General features: G+C 34.1%; 1 protein-coding gene across 2 annotated transcripts; it reads right to left on the bottom strand.

Annotated features, from left to right (window-relative positions):
• Nucleotides 1-5,322: 5,322 nt before the first annotated feature.
• On the bottom strand, nucleotides 5,323-17,818 carry mRRF2 (mitochondrial ribosome recycling factor 2). 2 transcript variants are annotated; one of them, XM_074142947.1, is made up of 14 exons: nucleotides 17,646-17,818; nucleotides 16,615-16,728; nucleotides 16,058-16,210; nucleotides 15,699-15,869; nucleotides 15,200-15,459; nucleotides 12,655-12,876; nucleotides 12,445-12,576; nucleotides 11,896-12,069; nucleotides 11,030-11,144; nucleotides 9,058-9,204; nucleotides 8,798-8,982; nucleotides 7,763-7,858; nucleotides 6,260-6,406; nucleotides 5,323-5,638 (listed from the first exon to the last, which is right to left on the bottom strand). In XM_074142947.1, exons 1-14 carry the CDS (start codon nucleotides 17,752-17,754, stop codon nucleotides 5,480-5,482), a joined length of 2,184 nt encoding a protein of 727 aa, XP_073999048.1. In that variant the 5' UTR covers nucleotides 17,755-17,818; the 3' UTR covers nucleotides 5,323-5,479. The 2 variants fall into 2 exon arrangements, with proteins under 2 accessions (XP_073999048.1, XP_073999049.1); XM_074142948.1 differs by having other exon boundaries at nucleotides 11,042-11,144; nucleotides 17,646-17,817.
• Nucleotides 17,819-18,134: the final 316 nt, after the last annotated feature.

The raw sequence follows: 18,134 nt of genomic DNA, 5'->3' as shown, positions 1-18,134 counted from the left end.
ACAACTTTCGTTTAAACCAAGAACAAATTTAAGGACGTAAAATTACATATTTCAACAAGGACATTTTATAACACACATGTATTACTCAGAAATAATTTGTGGTGTGTTAAATGTTCGTTATTACAATACAAATAAAATTCATGTTGTGTAATTTTAAAATACAATCACAAATTAGTTTATTTTTATTTCAAGACACAATGAAATAATTTCATAGTAAAATAATAGCGTTATTATTATTACTATTATTATTGTTTACTTTTATTTGATCATTCTTTTTTTAATTGATTTTTGTTTTATTAAGATTTTTGTTTTTATATAATTTTGTTTATTAATATATAATTGATTTAGTTTAAGAAGTAGACTGATTATCGTATTTAAAATTGTTATACTTTTTTTACATATATTTTGAAATATGTGAAGTTATTTGATGAAAGAAAGTAGATTTGTTAGGGAGGCCAACATTCACAACCTGTTGCATGATCACCTGTTTTGCAGACCAGAGGCATTCACATTCTCAGAGAATGTGGTCGACTGTCTGGGCCAAAGAAGAATCGTAACAAGATGCGGTTCAGACTGTATTAAATCTTAACAGATATCTGCCCATTTTACTGTAAAGATATTATGCCCAGAAAGTAGCTGAGTTAAGCCACAGCCATTTGGGGAAGAGTTTTTACAGAAGGAAGGTATTCGCTTTTGAGTATACCTGTGATCGTCTCATTCTAGAATTGCTCCCAGGGTTTTTAGTTTGTTGTAGGCAATTACTAGTTCTGTAAGAAGCTACTTTTGCCTTTAGGTCAGCGTTCTTGGCTTTCATCCAAGAAAACGAAATAGTGCATCTTTTCCGCTGTCTGCTCAACATCTCCCTTATCATTTCAATTAGTGATTATTGTATACTAGTGAGTATTCAGCAAGGTATTGAAGGTAATGCAACTGTCCATAGCAATTCTAATTGTTCTCCTTGAAAGGCATTATACTGAATCCAGTCCAGAGATTTAAGATGGTTAACTGCTCAACCAGGTTGTTTGAGCAAAAAGCTGCGGCACGAAACTGTTCATGAGATACCACCTGCTCTACCCTCATGACAACGAATACGCAAACTAAAAAATTATTTTCGTTGCTGCCATTCGTAAAGATGTCTTTAAGGAATTGTACCTCCAAATCCTATAGTTTGGTATAAAGATCAGCAGGATGCAACCTATTACTAATAACAACAGAGACATCATCCATCAAAGACCCACACCAACCGTCCCCAATACACCTTGGTCGCTCTTGCCAGAAAATAACAACGTGCCATCTCATGTCACATATGTTTTACAAATGCTGGCCCCAACTTAACATTGTATCAAAAACTGCTACCAGGTACTTTAGCTGGTCGACCATTCTTGGTCGCACACCGTTCAGATATACAACTATATCTTCGGATTCTAGTCTCTCTCTTTCTGATTAACTTGCAAAGCCAAATATCAGTGATCGGACAAATTCGTCTCTCATGGCTGGCACCATCAGTCACAGAAGACTCAAAGCTCGAAGCAGTGCAACTCGATCCTGTAATGATTTCAAAGGTCGCTACATCGTTAGGCTCGTTGAGTGTTATTAATGACCTTGTAGCTAGTATTTCTCTAATTTTTGACCTCTTTCATTTATGGTGGTATCGTACCAGGCGGCGGGCTTTTCCGTCCATTCTTAACAATAAATGACCACTTCATGACGCTCTCAGCGTGTTACCTATCTCCACTGGCCACCCAAAAGTGAAAATTCCCAATTACCAGTTCCACCGCATCTTGCCAATTCCTATAGCTTGTAATTACATTTATATACCATTTTTGTGTATAGGATGTATCACTGACTTTTTGAGTTCTAATGGTACCAATCCCTTTTCAAAAATATTAAATTAGCTCAAAAGAATTTCTACAAAATTTTCAGGTGCATATTTATAAAATTTATATGGTATTAGGTCAATCCTCGGTGTTTCATTTGTTTTAGAGTAATCTAATATTGTTTTTAATTCAGACATAGTGAAGAGTTTATCCAGAAATCCATTTATCACAAAGTGTGAAGCGTAAGAAATGCCGGCAGTTAGTGGTGGCATATTAAAAAGAGCTATTAGGTAATTTATCCATTCTATTAAATCTATCTGTCCTCCAGCTATAAATACCTTAATCTTAAAATTATTTACTAGATCCCAAAACTCTGTGGTGGTATCATTAATAGATTTAAACTGATTTACGGAATTTGTGTAATAATCCTTTTTCTTTTGATCACACAGAGCTTTATAATCTTTATTAAATTTTTGGTACGAAATTTTATGCTCATTATTTATTTTCTTAAACTTCTTTAGTTCCTTAAGCATCAGTGTACGCAGTTTTTTTTGCAATCATTGACATACCATTTCTGATTTTTCCGTGCTCTATCCCTACTCTTCATATTATAATTTAGCTGTAAATTAGAGGATTCCGTTATCAAGTTGTAGATATGATCCAAATATAGCTCAGTGTACTTTGTTCTACAATTTTCTTTGTTTATTTGTAATTTATTTTGACAATTTTCTTTATTCTGCATATTCCAATTGAATTTAGGGAGTAAAGAGAGTGTATGACCACCCGAAACACTGTAATCACGAATTTTAAATGAGATAACAGTTGGCATATGGTCCGACTATGATTATCTACTTCAAAATTATCTTTTAACGATTTACATTCCTTAGAAGCCACACAAAAATCAATTTCGGAACAGCCTTTAGTACTGACAAATGTAAATTCTCGTTTGCAATCTTTAATCGTTCTACCACTTAATATTAACAAGTCATCACTGAAGCATTCTGATAGGCAACATACACTCCTATTTACGATTGAATCTTCTTTCTTTTTGAAAATATTATGTACATTCCTTCCTTAAAAAAAAAATTTAGATGACGTTTTTTATAAATTGCCAATTCTAGCATTAAAATCACCTATTTCCCTAAAACTGAAATATTGAAAGCCATATAAAAAGAAACTACAATTTTTCATAATCCCCGTACCATTATTGCAGTTTAAATAAACCGGTAAAATATATAAATTGTTGTTACCAATTAATAGTTGTATTACCTGAAATTCATTTAATTTGACAGCTTTTGCATTACCTTATTTCACTATTTTCTAATATTTTTAGTGTCAATTGCGTGACACACCACATAACCTCTCTCACTCAGTCTCAGACTGCAGCGTAGTTTATGATAGAAGCATTGTAAGTGGAACTCAAAATCTCTTCACCAAACTGAAGTAACCTCTGATCATTTATGAAAATTCAAAACGGTCTGAGAATGCCAGCTATGACGGATTAAAATGAACGATACTAATTCGGAACCATCTCCAGTCTGGCCTGAATTTTCCTCAGCACAGTAACTCCGCCAAAGTATGTGTGGGATTGCCATGGTGTGTAGCATTATTATTAAGCCTGTATGTTATTCAGATCTGAGCCCAGCTTTGGTATAACTTATCTGTCCATACCGCTGCAGCTTCTAAACATAATTTGGTCCCTTACCACTATGGCCGGAGTATTTTTCTGAGGAGTGCAGCAGTACACTTGAAAAGTTTCTTTACTGGAAAGTTTTCCCCGGATGTGTGGCACCTCAAAACTTTTTAGGCACCTTATAATTAAGTAAATAATAATTAAATGAGAAATTCGTAATCCAAAAAGACATTAAAAGGTGGCTTTAATAAAAAACTTAACGACCCACAAATTTTTGATACTTTTGATAATGTTACTTATAAATTAGGTATCTGTAATGATAATAGATTTTAAGCAAAGGTTTATTATCTGTGACTGTACTAACAATTTAAAAAAAATAAATATAACTCTGCAATAATGTAAAAAATTCAGTAAGTTTACAAAGTGACACATTTTTTTTATTGCAGGTTTAAATTTGAAATTTTATTGATAAATTTTGGAAATATTTAAGGAATAATTTTATGGTCAATAATAGTAGAAATGTTCAGTTAATATCATAATACAGTGGTGGGGATACATTCAGCCGTCTCAAACAGGGGAAGGGTCTCAATTTTTTCACAAGTAACCATATGCTGAGGTCTAGAGCAGTGAGAGCTATCTAACTAATAAACTCAACAGACCCCGTTTTTATTGTGAGGGTTTCTGTATTTATTCAAAAAGTAACAGTAGTAAAGTGTATCCCAGCCACTGAGTAATAGTAATGTGCAAATTTGTTAAAAAATAACTTATTCGAGGCTAGGACGTTCATTCATATGAAATTGTGCACCTTTTCAAACCCAGTTGGCAAATCTCAATTATCATCTTTGGAATTCCCTGAGGAGATACCGAAGGATGTCGTAAATGTTTCAAGATGGGATAGCCCAGATCTTCTTGATCTGCCTTGTACTAATGACCTGTCAGAGCTGATTTATTGTAGGCTATTCCATCTGAGAACAATTCTTTACTTAAGAACGTCCGGTCCTCTAATCCAAAACCCGTGGGTTTTGTTTGCATTTATTTAATGCACATTCCAAAATATAACTTTTTTATTTTTGGTAGCTGAGAAATAAAGCGACTGGAATACAAATATGATTGTAAATAATGTAAAGACATTAATTTAATATATTATATATATTTTTTTTTAAAGTTTCAAAAAGTGTTTGCATTTATATTTTTTCTTCATATCTTGAGTTTTTACTGATTGCTTTAAACACAATTCAGATCAAAATTTGAGCTCAACAATTATTCCGAAGGCACCAATCTTTATTTAAGTATATAATATATTTAACACATTCCTTAATAATATTAAAAGAAATAAAAGAAAAGAAAAATGCAAAACATATTTTAAGGGAACCCAAAAATGTTTTGGGAATCCAACTTTGTAATCCAAAAATTTGATATAAATGCGAAGTCTAAAAAAAAAATCATTAAAATAAATGTTTGTAATTAAAAAACAAAATCATTTGTTTCTATTTTATTATTTTAAATTATTACCGTAAATACCACCATGGTTTATTATTTAGGAAGTAGATCATACGTTGCATTCGCTCAGAGCAGTTTACAGTAAAAGGTAATTAGTTCCCCTCACCAAAATTTCTGCAATCAAGACGCCCTGCCTATCTTGTGTAGATGACTGACCACTCAACAAAAAACATTCAGCACATTTACAAAACCTCTTAATTGCATCCTACTCAAAAAAGAAACTTTCTGACTCCCAGCCTAATCCGTGGTTCTTTTAGTTTTTAGCCCTTTCGTGGTTCTTCAATGCTTCTCAAACCTCTGTCTCTACATAAATAATAGATATACATAAATGAAGGTGGTTGGTTGTACTGAAATTGTATTGACTTATGGAAATTTCAAAAATTTTAAAATGGTTTATTTCTTAAAAAATTTATTCAAAACTATAAGTTATGCCATCTTCAAATAATTCAAAATGATGGTTGTCACATTTTGAATCATTTTGCAGGAAGAGTGTGCTTTTTTTATTAATTATTATAATTTTTTTGGATGCTCAAGTAATATGCTTGTTCAAAATAGTCGTCTGATCTTGGACGGACATAGGTCGATGTACTGAAAAATGCATGACAAAAGTTCCAGTGCCTGAGGTGATTGTTCGCAAATAATTCGCATAGCCCATCAATTCTGCAAGAGGTGCTTCACAGTAAATTTCCTATAACACAACAAAAATAAGTGATTAGTCTAATTTAAAAATTATAATAAATACTAAAAAGAGAGGTTACAGGCGGCCATCTTGTGACGTTCAAAAGATGTGGATTGTAAGCTATTCGAACCAAATCCAACCACAAGATGGTGCACTTGCTACTGAACTAACCAACAGGGGTTACAGATATGAATGATGTTCAGCGCAGTGCTTACTAGCCAACTTCTGATGAATGCAAGAGAACAACTTGTAAAGAAAACTTAATAAACAAAAGTCAATGGCCTATTTAAAAAAAATTAAGATGTCATCAGAAAGAATAATTAGAAATTAAAAGAATTAGTGGTAAGGGCTGTCAGCGTAGACTTTTAGAAAAAAAAAAAAAAGCCTTGTTTTTACAACTCCCAATTACTCCAATTCATGGTACGTTGTACAAGAAAATTCAATGTCTTTTACGACGTTGAAATTGCGAGTGCAGGAGTTGTTTGATTGGAAAACCAAGAGAGGGTATAAGCGTGCAATCCAAAGATAAGCAGTAAGATGATTTACCAGGGCAATCTCAATGTGTTGTACAGAACATTATACAACATTCGTAAAAGCTAATAACACACTGAGCAGGCCGTACAAGTATACCTTTATGCTGCCACTGTTGTCCACATTCAGTTCAAGGGCTCTTCTTTTGGATAGATCCATCATGACACTTTTTAAATACATCTCGGGTACTCTTATGTTCAGCAACATAAACGGTTCCAATAATTGAGTGCCGCTTTGTTGTAATATCTGTGTTGAAACAAAGTTAATTATTACCATGGTTTAATAAAAGTCGCTATTTTTTCTTTATAAGCTCAAACGTAATTTATTTATCCTTTGGTCAGCTTAGAAAGAAAATTATGCAAATAAACAAAAGAAAAAGCTAGTTTAAGAGTATCCACTTTCATTATATTATAGATTTTATTCAGCTTTATTTTATACATCTTAGGTTTACGAGTGTGCGGTTTGGTGAACTTTCAAAACAGAAAAAATTAGAAGGAAATTATGAAGTCCAAAGTAAGCGCTGGTATGGGTGTTGAATAAGTACAGGCTTGATTTCCAAACTATTTTATTTACGGAGTTATCGTCGCTTACTAGTTACGGCCACCGTAGAAATACTATGTGCGCTCTGAGTTCATAACAGAAAAAAAAGCAAACAATAAGGTACCAGTAACATTCGCCGACATACATCAATATTGAATGAGCTTTAGACCACTTTATTAGTATACTTTAGTTTCCCTTAACATTACAGGTGTAGATATTTTTAGAATATCAAAAGAGAAGTATTTTACATGAACAAAAAGAATTTTCAATAGGGGTACGAGAGAAAAGAATTTTAAGTAAGTATTTACATTCATTAAAAATGATAAATTGTGTTGTTTTTAAAAATAAACTTATTACATTTAACATTAGAAAAAAAGATTGAAAATGTGGTTAGGTCCTTGATATCATTGATTTTATCTGACGTAGCACGCATGTTTATGGTATCTGATCGGTTTCGGATTTCCATCTATCAACAGAGATACATTTATCACTTTGGTGGAGAGATTTCGGCTCTACTTATGTTCTTTCGCACTACCCTTACTGAATAAGTGAGGGAGATTACATGTGTGATTAAAACTTGAATTTATTTTGAACAATCTATACATAAAAAAAAAATTCAGATCAGGCCTTCCAAAAGGTATCCTGAAGGTCGTCGTATGCGACCTCTGCTTGAGAGGCGACCGTTACGTGAAAAGAAGAAGTCCTTTAAATAGATAACACAAGGCCACATTTATCACATTAAACATTTTTGAAGGTTTAATTTTGAGTTTGACCCAACCCGCTTAAAGGCCAGACTGACCTGACATCCCCGATAACCACGTCTTCCGTAACGATATGTCTGGAATTTTTTGCCCGTCAAGCTAACTAGCGGGAAGGACGGGAGTTAATTGATTAACAGATAACACAAAAAATGATGGCCGACATTTCTAGCAGTAAGCTTAACAGATAAAACAAAAATAAATAAATAAATATGTTTTAATTATAATGAGATCAACGAAGAGAAGTTTCTTAGATCTTAATAGAATTGTAACTGCTAAAATGTAAGAGAGTTTGTTCGATTACCTTGGAGACACACTGAGCTGTTGCTGCCACTATCACAGACTCAGGTGTTGACTTTTTTGCCACCAACCAGTGCACAACTGCATGAACGTTGACCACCTAAAATAGAAATTCTTAAGTGAGAATCAGAGCCATATTTTTCTTCCTTAATACTATATATTAATAAATAGTACATTGTACTTGTATAGTAATACCACCGGTCAGAGACGAACACAATTTTTAATTTTGAAATCAAGTCTAAGCCAGCTTAACAACATTAAAAAACAATAATCAATCCGAACTTGGTCACTTGAATTTATGTATTGTGCGTTTTTTAATAGAACAAAGTAAGTCATTTAGCTAAGTTCTTTAGCGTAATCAAATGGAACTTTGTTTTCCATTGTTTGTGGATGCTCATTGGTGCCCCAAGTGTTCGGATGCAAAAAGAAATTGTACGGTAATGTCCAAGCAGATGATGGAATCTTTGGCATTCAAAATAAAAGAAACAATATTTTTTCTTCACTAAAATTTCTCTTTCTTCATCCAGATACAACTGCAACCAGACAGAGTTGGGCTATGTATCAGTTGTGCTTTCAAAATTTAGATTTTCTCTGCACCTTTAGTTTAGTTTCCTAAATAAATCCTTAAGCTTGAATTTATTCTATTTATTTTAAATAAGGTGAGGCAACATCATAGGGTCCAGAGCTTTTTTCTACATTAAAGCCATTGTTGTACATTTGAATTGAATGATACAATTAAATAATATAAAATAAAATTAAACAAAATTTAATTTCTGTATTTTATTTTGAGTTCAGAGTTATGAAATTTCCAAAACATGAGTAGTCACTGGTTTAAAGTACTGAATGTAGTAGTTCAATTAAATTATAAAACTGGTAGGTATAAACAAGCTACAGACTAAAACAGTGTAGAGAATAAGGTGAGGTAGAAATAAAGAAGAGTCTTCCCCTGGTTTGCTGGTAGATCTGTACAATTTACTGTTTTTAATGTCTTGTAACTACTTTAAAGACATACTTATAATAATTATTTATAAGAACAAACCTGACAAGAATAGAGTGGTCCATGTTTTAAGGCAGTCTTGATGCCAGACTTAAGAGCATATATCTGCTTAGGTGTGATCTTCGAGAGGTTTTCTGCTGAATCTCCGCTAGTATCTAGAGACATTATTTCTTTGCGTTCACCATTCTGCAAGGACACTGTGACTGTGACACTGTGTTCCTGGCCGCCTAGCAATTTGTATTAGTAGTTAGATGCACAATAAGGAGGATGATGCATGGGTGCATGATAAATGAAATAATTACCAGCGCTATTTCGAAGAATCATGGTTTCTTTTAGAGGAGTCAACAGTCGTTCCTTGTAGGCGATCTGAATGGGCCCCAGATCTACCTGAATACCATAGTTTGACAGCAATTTCTCCCGCACGATCTGGAGATGAAGTTCACCCATGCCTGCAGAAAATTAGGAACCTAGTTAATAGCTATGTTTACAGGGAAGGCCTAAATCTTTAAATGCTTAATAGTACTGCAGATTGTGGCTAATATTCCTACCTAATCTAAGCTCTAACGCTAAATAGTACAAAATTAAAGATTAATAACTCAAATTCGTAAAATCTTTGAAGTTTCCCTTAATCAGTGTTTTATACTTCCTCAGATACAGACAGCAGTTGATAACCTCCTGGCTAACCTGGCGAACCAGAGGAGGCACCACTGAAGGCACAGTACATGCTGCACAAGCTGCGTGAAGTGCATTATTTGATAAATTAAGGAATAAGTTTGATTCTTTAAATGAAAGAAATTGATCACTTAAATATGAGGCAGGAGGTTTCCAATTTTTGTGGTATTAAACGCAACTCTCCCAAAATTACTAAAAAATTATTAAACCTTTTTGTTTGTAACAGATGTAAAATTATTTTTTAGCCATTCTGTGTATGGTTGAGAACATCTAAAGCTCTTAACATTTGAGTTTTCTTAGAAAATCATTCGGGAAACTACTCATTTCCCGTTATTAAGAAAAATACTAGCTTTACTGCCTTGGCAATATTTTCAGTAGAATGAGGATGAAAAAATACATAAAAATGATCTATCGCGTGCTCTTCTTTCTCTTTGATAACAAGTTAAAAAATTGAAATAATAATTTTCAGATTTTGAAATGGCCTAGCACCTTTAATTTTAAAGATATCAAATTGCGGTTTTCTGTTTCTTTCATAACTTTTTATACTATTTAAAACTGTGTATATGAAAATGGGTGTCAACCGCAAACCCTTACTTTTGGACGCGCGTCAGCCGCGTATGCGGGCAGGAATCTGAAATCAAGTCACACATTCTGAAACTAGAGGCGACGGGCAACAAATTTTTCCTCTACCATCTTTTGCTCAGATCAACCGTTTAAGCATGAAATACATTTCAGTCGTCTTAAAATGAACACCCGGTATATGTAGCAGAGTGCTGGGCCCTATTCCGGCAGGCACTAATATGTGTACTAGTTAAAGGTTGAACGATTAACGATTTTCAAAATACGTGCCGTGCCGCAAACGGAAACAGAAGCTTTTACTTCACTATTAACATTATTCGAAAAAATAAAAGTTACACACGTGATTCGAACGGGGTATCTCCCACTAACGTTCACGATCATTATCATTATACCAATACTACCTTCGAACCAAGTTTGTAGCCAAGTTTTATTCTTTTAATAAAAGAAAGAGATTTGCACAATAGTATCAAGCAGAGATCATTTAAAATACAAGATGTAGTTGCTCTTAAAATTATATGAGAGGAAGATTTGTTCATACATGGTGCTGGGAGCAGTTTTGAGTAAAATTTACAATTCCCCTTAGCATTATACAAGAGGTAAATCTGTGCATTCCACCGACTTCTGAGCGCATTAAAAGTAAGTAAAGTAACGCCTATTTTCCCAGTCTGGAATTTACGTTCCACAATTGATCAGTGTTGTGAACGGAAGAGGATTGTTAACATACTTTACTTAATTAATAATTTAACTCATTAAATACTATTAAGAGCAGGAATCGAACCTAGTGTCACAGATTAGCGGGCCTCTCCTCTAACCTCTCGACTACCGTGGCACTTAGGAGCAGATTAGATACATGATTAAAGTTGGGCTTAATATTTCATAATGCTAGATCTGTAAATGTATTGACTTAGGGGCAGTTAAAAGTAAAGATTACAGTTACCCCTTTATTTATATAGGTGATAGGTCTGTAGCACCAGTAAACATTAAAGTATATTCAAGGGCTCCTATAAGGTTTTAAAAACTAACTCACAAAGTGACCTGCTAATACCGTTTGTCCAGAATCTTCATCAAAATCCACTCGGATGCTTGGATCTTCCTTCTGCAGTTCCTTCAAGGCTTTATCCAGTTCTGTTTGCCACCGCTGTAACATATAAATAGACACTAATCAGCATGATTTTTTTTTTTTACCTTACCTCCTTCCATTACCAAATATTTGCGGACGGACGGACAATGGTAGGCAATTAATTGTATTGCTTCTAAACTTCATTCTATCTACCATTATCACAACTAGTGCCTGGACATTCACATCTGTATAGAGATGTGGCCATTTCATAAAAATCTATACTGCCAAATTTTTTTCAAGATTTTTTTTGCCATTTGTTAATGATATCTCTTAAAACAGTGTTTATTTTGAATAGTCTGTGTGTTTTTTGCAGTATAGGTACTCACTTAGAGTTGATTCCCGAAGAGCGAGCTATTGATCTGAACTATTTCACTGTATTGGAAACAATTTAAAGAGAAAAGGTATGATAACACAAGACCACACTATTAAATTGTTTATAAAATTGATGAACAGGAAGGAGTTTGAAATTCTTCCTCACACCACTTGTAGCTAAGACTTACTTTTTTGAGTATAGCTTATTCCGATCTAGGGCTCATTTTTTGGCGGTAAAAATTTTACTACTGAAGAGAAGGTAGGTTTTTTGTACTGAATACTTGTCTCCAAAAAAACCTTCGTGACACCAATGAGGCATTGAATAAATATGTATAAACATGGATTGAATAGATTAAACTTTGAATAATTACCAGATTACTTTAAGACAATCACTAGAGTAAAACAGCTAAAAACGCTAAGTTTTGTTAAAACTCAGAACATTAAGAACTAAACTTGCCTGGGATTGAGGTTCAGCTGAACAGAAGAATACTGGTTCAGGCACCACGCTGCTGTTCCTCAAAATAGTTTCAGTCACTATATCCTCGGCAGTCTTTAGCTTTAAAGCTAACTGTGCTTTAAGTTGTTTTAGTTCGTTGGCTGTAGAGCATATCATATCACCTGACATGATCTCCTTTAAAGAAGAGTACATTTGTAATTGAAACGATCTGTCTAACTGTATTTGCAGTGTATTTGATTACATTGCTAGTGATCAGTAAATCAATGGCTAAGCGAGGCTGGATTCAGTCATATGTACACATAAAATTTTTTTGGGAACTGATTAATGGCTCCAAACTTTGAGATGCATCTAGTCGTAACCATTCAGCACATGGACAGCATGAGGAAAGGTGGCTCAGATGTTTGGATTGGGCCTTTTTCTCAAGCTGCCCATCGTATCTACAATGTGTTTGGCCACATTGTTTGATTTAGAAAATTAATGGATAAGAGAGCCCGCGAATTAAGTGCACATGAAGTATTCAGCGGGGGTTGATTAAAGACTAGATTTTACCTTAAGACCAGTTGCTGCAACAAAATGTCCACAAGTCTCGCTTTGAACATCCTCCATGTCATTGGCAAATACTCTAAGCAAACGACCAATTTGCTCAGTTCTATTCTGACATATGTTGTAAACTTTCTGGCTCTGGAATTATATTTTATAAGAACATAATATGGCGAATGGTACCAGGCTTAAATTCAATTTCAAAATTGGAGCACTTACCTTGCTTAGTTGACCACTATAGATGCGAAACAATGCTACAGCACCACGTTGCTTATCGTGGATGATCTTAAAGCATCTGGCCAGCAAAAGGCTTCCAGAAAGCTCAGACAGGTGTCTTTCTGCAGATTGTAAAGGTGTTGGTAGATACTGCACAATTGCATCCAAAAGTGATTCAATGCCGATATTTTTATAGGAACTTCCGCAGATCACTGGGCATGCTTCCTGTAAAGATGCAACGTTGAAAAATGTTTGGTTCAAAGAGACCACAATACTGATGTAACTTATAAACTTTTGGTCAAAATCAAGCAACTAGTTTCCGACCAGTTTTTTTGGATTTTCTCGAAAATGTATCAAACGATTTTCTGATATTTTTACACACAATTAGTAGTACGGGTACATGTAAATTTAATGCACTGTCAAACTTCCGAGTTCGAAGGATACCAGTTAACATGAAGCACGCATTAAAAGAGCCCAAATAATTTTTTATCGCATTGCAGGGCTTAGTAATCCAAAACGTTTCATTAAATGAATTTGAATCGGAAAATATCACTTTTCCCAGTGTATAAATATTGTATTTTGCACGAATTTTTCTCATTTTTGAAAAGTCCCATTCCCTCCCACAAAAAAACGATGATTTATTTGTTAAGTAAGCTTTGAAATGCGAGAAACGCTTGTTTTTGCCTTATTTTGCTCAAAAATGTCTTTTTTATTGATTTTGAATGTTGAAATTTCATTTTTATCATTTATAAAATACATCAATCTGTCGGAAATTCCCTCAGCTTCAAAATGCATGCATTGGTTTTGCAAAAAACTGTATTGTTTTTCCATTTATTAGGGTTAACAATGCAAAAAAAGCCGTTTTTTGACCTGAAAAATTAAAAAAAAAAATCCGCAACATAAACCGATTTGGTTTTCAGTGGATTTTGGTTAGTTTTGACCCAAATAATAAAAAGAAAGAAAAATTTTTCATGTTGGTGAACTTTTCAATTAAAATCGTTCTAGGCGAACCGTGATATATATACAGGTTGACCAGAGTTATATGCTCCACCCACTTTTATTTTTAAACGGCGGGAAATTTCGAAAAAATAAAAAACACATATTTAATCATTTTTAGTCTAGTTTATTTTCATTGATTGACCCATTTTTTTAAACCCCTGTATCTCGAGATACAGCATCCAACTTTAGTTTTTCAAATGGAACGTTATATTTTTTGTTGCATATTTTTATAGTATTTTATCTCCTAAAAAAAACAAAAAAAAATTTTTTGAATTCGGTTAGTTATTTCAAAAGTTATGGTAATTTAAAATATGAAAAATAAATTTCAGTTTATTGCCAAAATTACGTTATTTATTTTAAAGAATCTGTTCAAACTGGGCACCATCAACAGATAGGCAAGCCAAAACTCCGGACTCCCACGCTTTGTTTGTAGTAGCACTTATGGTGGCGAAGTTAAGATCTAGGCAGGCTAGAGTTATTCGACGTTCAGGTTGTTTGTTTTTTGGTGCGGAGTTTTAGGAAATCAACTAATCGGCCCATACTTCTACAGAGAGAACTTAACTGGTGCAAGGTATCTAACTTTTTTTAAGAGACATTTTGCCAGTTCTGCTTGAAGATGTTCCTCTACAACGTCGGCTAGATATGTATTTTCAACAAGATGGCTGCTTGGCACATAATGCGAGAGTTGTTCTAGGTTACCTGGACAGAAATTTCCATGAAAAGTGCTTAGGGACTCATAGTCCCATCCAGTGGCCACCTCGATCTCTGAACTTAACCCCAATGGACTATTTGTTGTGGGTATATCTAAAAAATAAAGTCTACAGTAACCTTAATCCCGTGGCTTCAGTCTATGATCTGAAACGTCGAATAATTCTAGCCTGCCTAGATCTTGACTTCGCCACCATAAGTGCTACTACAAACAAAGCGTGGAAGTCCAGAGTTTTGGCTTGCCTATCCGTTGATTGTGCCCAGATTGAACAGATTATTTAAAAAAAATAAGGTAATTTTGACAATTAACTGAAATTTGTTTTTCATATTTTCAATTACCATAACTTTTGAAAAACGTAACCGATTTCAAAAAAATTTTTTTTTGTTTTTTTTTGGAGCTCAAATACTATAAAAATATGCAAAAAAAAAACTATAACGTTCCATTTGAAAAAACAAAGTTGGATGCTGTAACTGAGATACAGGGGTTTAAAAAAATGGGTCAATCACTGAAAATAAACTATACTAAAAATGATATATATATATATATAAAAATAAATAAAGACACAGGAAAATATTCGTATTCTTTACTCAAAAAAGGTTAAGATCTAAGATCTATTGAATTCAAAACATGTTTACAGAACTGGTAGATTATGTGATTATAATTTGTTTCTGAAATTAATTTCTTCAAGGGCTTTTTTGAACAGTATTATGTAAAATTCTTATGTGGATTCAGATTCCAAGGCGAAATATCAATAAAATTGAATTACATCAGTTTCAATAAGAGAAAGTTGTGAACACGTTCATAACGAACATTTTTTTATATGCTAATTAAAATACTAACCCTAGAAACAGTAATTCTCCCAATGGCTGAACGTAAATCATCTTGGCCCACAGACTCAAGACTTCCTTGTTCAAGCACAATGTTGGCTAGATGGTCATCTATACTAGAGACTACGTCCACTAACTCCAACCTAGCACTCAGCGCATCCAAGTATCTCTCATGGGCTTCAGGCAACGGAGTCCTGCTATAGGTTTCAGAATTCATCGTCCAGAGAACCTGCTCCATAGAGACCAGTTCTATATGTCCTAGCTGGCCAATGTCTGTCCAATCAGAAGAAAAAATAACTTACGACTCCCCACTTCATTTGGTCCTATACCTATATGAACACTGTAACTACAAGGCGAGATAGAGCCACAATATCTCCTCTAGTGAGGCTCCGAATAGCTAATTTTACTCTACTCACATCAAAAAACTAGAGACCTGCAAAGAGGTAGCTTAGTGCAACTATGGTCGGCTGTAAAACATGCACACACAACACAACTTAAAAAACAGACTTTACCATAAAGCGGTAGATGTAATGGCAATGCTTTAACAGCCAACTTATTTTCGATAGTAGACAAGCAATGGTTAAAATCAGCATCCTTTCGATCCATTTTGTTCACATAGAAAAGTGCTGGGAGATCTCGATTGGCTAATTGATTATACACGGTTAACGTTTGAGCTTCTACACCTAAAAAAATTATTCATCATTACAAGGTAGAAGGAGATCCGTACAATATAGTATTGTATAATATACAATATAGTATTGACTTAAGGAACTGTTTGAAGATAAAATTCCAGTAGCCAATAATATTATAGATCTGTACATTGTACTACTAACTAGTATGCACTGTAAGGGCACACAACAAAAAATTGTACCTGCAGAAGCGTCCAAAATAATCACAGCTGAATCTATGACCTTTAGAGACTGTTCGACCTCCATAGTGAAGTCTATATGTCCGGGTGTGTCAACGAGGTTGATCATGTGTTTCTTCCAAGGTAAGGTTACAAATGCTGACGCTATTGTGATGCCTAGATAAAGAAGAATACAGTTTAGTACATTATAAATTTTTAAACAGCAATTTAAAGATGAACTGAAGGAGTTGCAGAGAAGTACTCCGACTAGAATGGTCTGTCTATGAACCAGGTGCAGTTCTATTCCTCTCATGAGATTTAGTGCTTCACACTATGCCCATGTCACAATACCAGACCGTGGCAAAGTCACATACTGTGTTTAGAGAAGTACTCAGACCAAATTAAATTTAGAAGGTGCACTTTGTAAAGTAATTCCTATTTTACGTCCAACCTCCAAGTTAGGAGTGGACGGAGGCAACTAGCATACATTCTTAACTGTTTGTACGGTTTGACAAACTGGGTACTCTAATACTCGGGCTCAACCAGGGTTAAATTGACTTAATATAAATTTGAAGGCTTACCTTTAGTCCTTTCAAGCTCCATAAAGTCGGTCACTGTATTGCCATAATGCACCTCGCCCATTTGTGATATTTTTCCGGAGTAATAGAGCAGCCTTTCAGTAGTAGTAGTTTTGCCTTTAGTTTTAAGTCAAATTCTATTTTAGTGGACGAAAAGTCGAAGTATATTCGGGTGAAAAAAAAAATCGGAACACCTTAATTAGAGTGAAACAAAGCCTGTTTTTTTTTTTATTTCATAGGTGAGAGAGAAGTTAACTATTTCATTACTGAACACGTTTTCGGAGACAAGTGTGGTACTGTGTTATATTTTTATATTTAACCAATATAAGGAAGCTATTTTTATAATCGGGGGCATTGATTGCTACGGTTATCAGCGTCATCCAATCAAAAATAAATATTTCGCAGCACAACAAAGAGCAAATGTTCTACCTCATTAGTACAGAGTACGTATTACTAAACGACCATCAGCAACCAGTTAAAAATTCATGATACCCCATGTTTTACACCACACGCAATGCACAGCTTTTTTCGCGGATCATTCATTTCCGGGGAACGTAACAGCTAATTAGCCTGGTCAATCAGTATTTTTTTTTCTCAGATCATCCCTAATAAATCCACTTTTCTTCGCGCAAAAACAATTCCTTTGACGAAATAAAAATCACTTCCGTTTAGGGGAAAAAGGTTTTACAAATCATGCAAATGGACAAGCTAGAGCAAACTAGTGGATTGCCTTCACTGGGCATTGTATTTAACAAAAATAACCAAACCCCCTTTCTATCGAATGGTCAAAACAAAGATTCTGAAATTTAACCCTATTTTGGAGATGAAGATCAAGACCCTGCTTCTTCAGCTGGCATTAGCAGTGCTAGAATTTAAGGACGCAGCTTGGTAATATACAGTACAACATACGCTTCGAAACAGACTTTTCTAAAATCTGAGTTGTTTCAAAATAATTAAGGCAGTTCCGATTCTTAACTTTTATTTTACACTCAAATGAAATTCGAATACTCGAAATGTTTTAGATTATTTAATACCTGCATCTATATGAGCCAAAAGTGCAATGTTGCGTATTTTCGAAGCTTGTTCACTTAACGTATGTGTCAGTCTGCGAGAAATAATATATATCTGGCGGTTTAATTGCATTGTAACACTCTAGACTATTCGTGTGCATTGAGAAAATTACCTACCACCAGTTGCAATTGAAACCTTCTCTTGTTAAAAAAAACAGCTAAGAACTAAAATCGATTTTTTTTACGTAAGATCCATAGAATCAAACGCAATGAGTCGATGTTTAAAAATTGAACGCCTCAAAAATTACTAAAAAAAAGTGAATGTACTTCTAACTAAAAATGTACTGAGAATGCTAAAACCCATGCAAATAATAACATTTGGTTTTTAAATTTATAGCACTCAAATTGTCGGTCCACCCTCTGACTAACTTGAATAAGCCTAAACCCAAACAATTAACGGAAATCTAGCGCTCAATGAATTAATAAAAAAGAAAAGGCATTAAAAAACAAAAT

This window comes from Rhodnius prolixus, unplaced genomic scaffold (genome assembly GCF_049639745.1).
Source record: "Rhodnius prolixus isolate KJV_2025 unplaced genomic scaffold, Rpr scaffold_12, whole genome shotgun sequence".
Classification (NCBI taxonomy): Eukaryota; Metazoa; Arthropoda; class Insecta; order Hemiptera; family Reduviidae; genus Rhodnius; species Rhodnius prolixus.
Note: the sequence above shows the minus strand (reverse complement) of the source record. Positions and strands in the feature narration are given on the sequence as shown.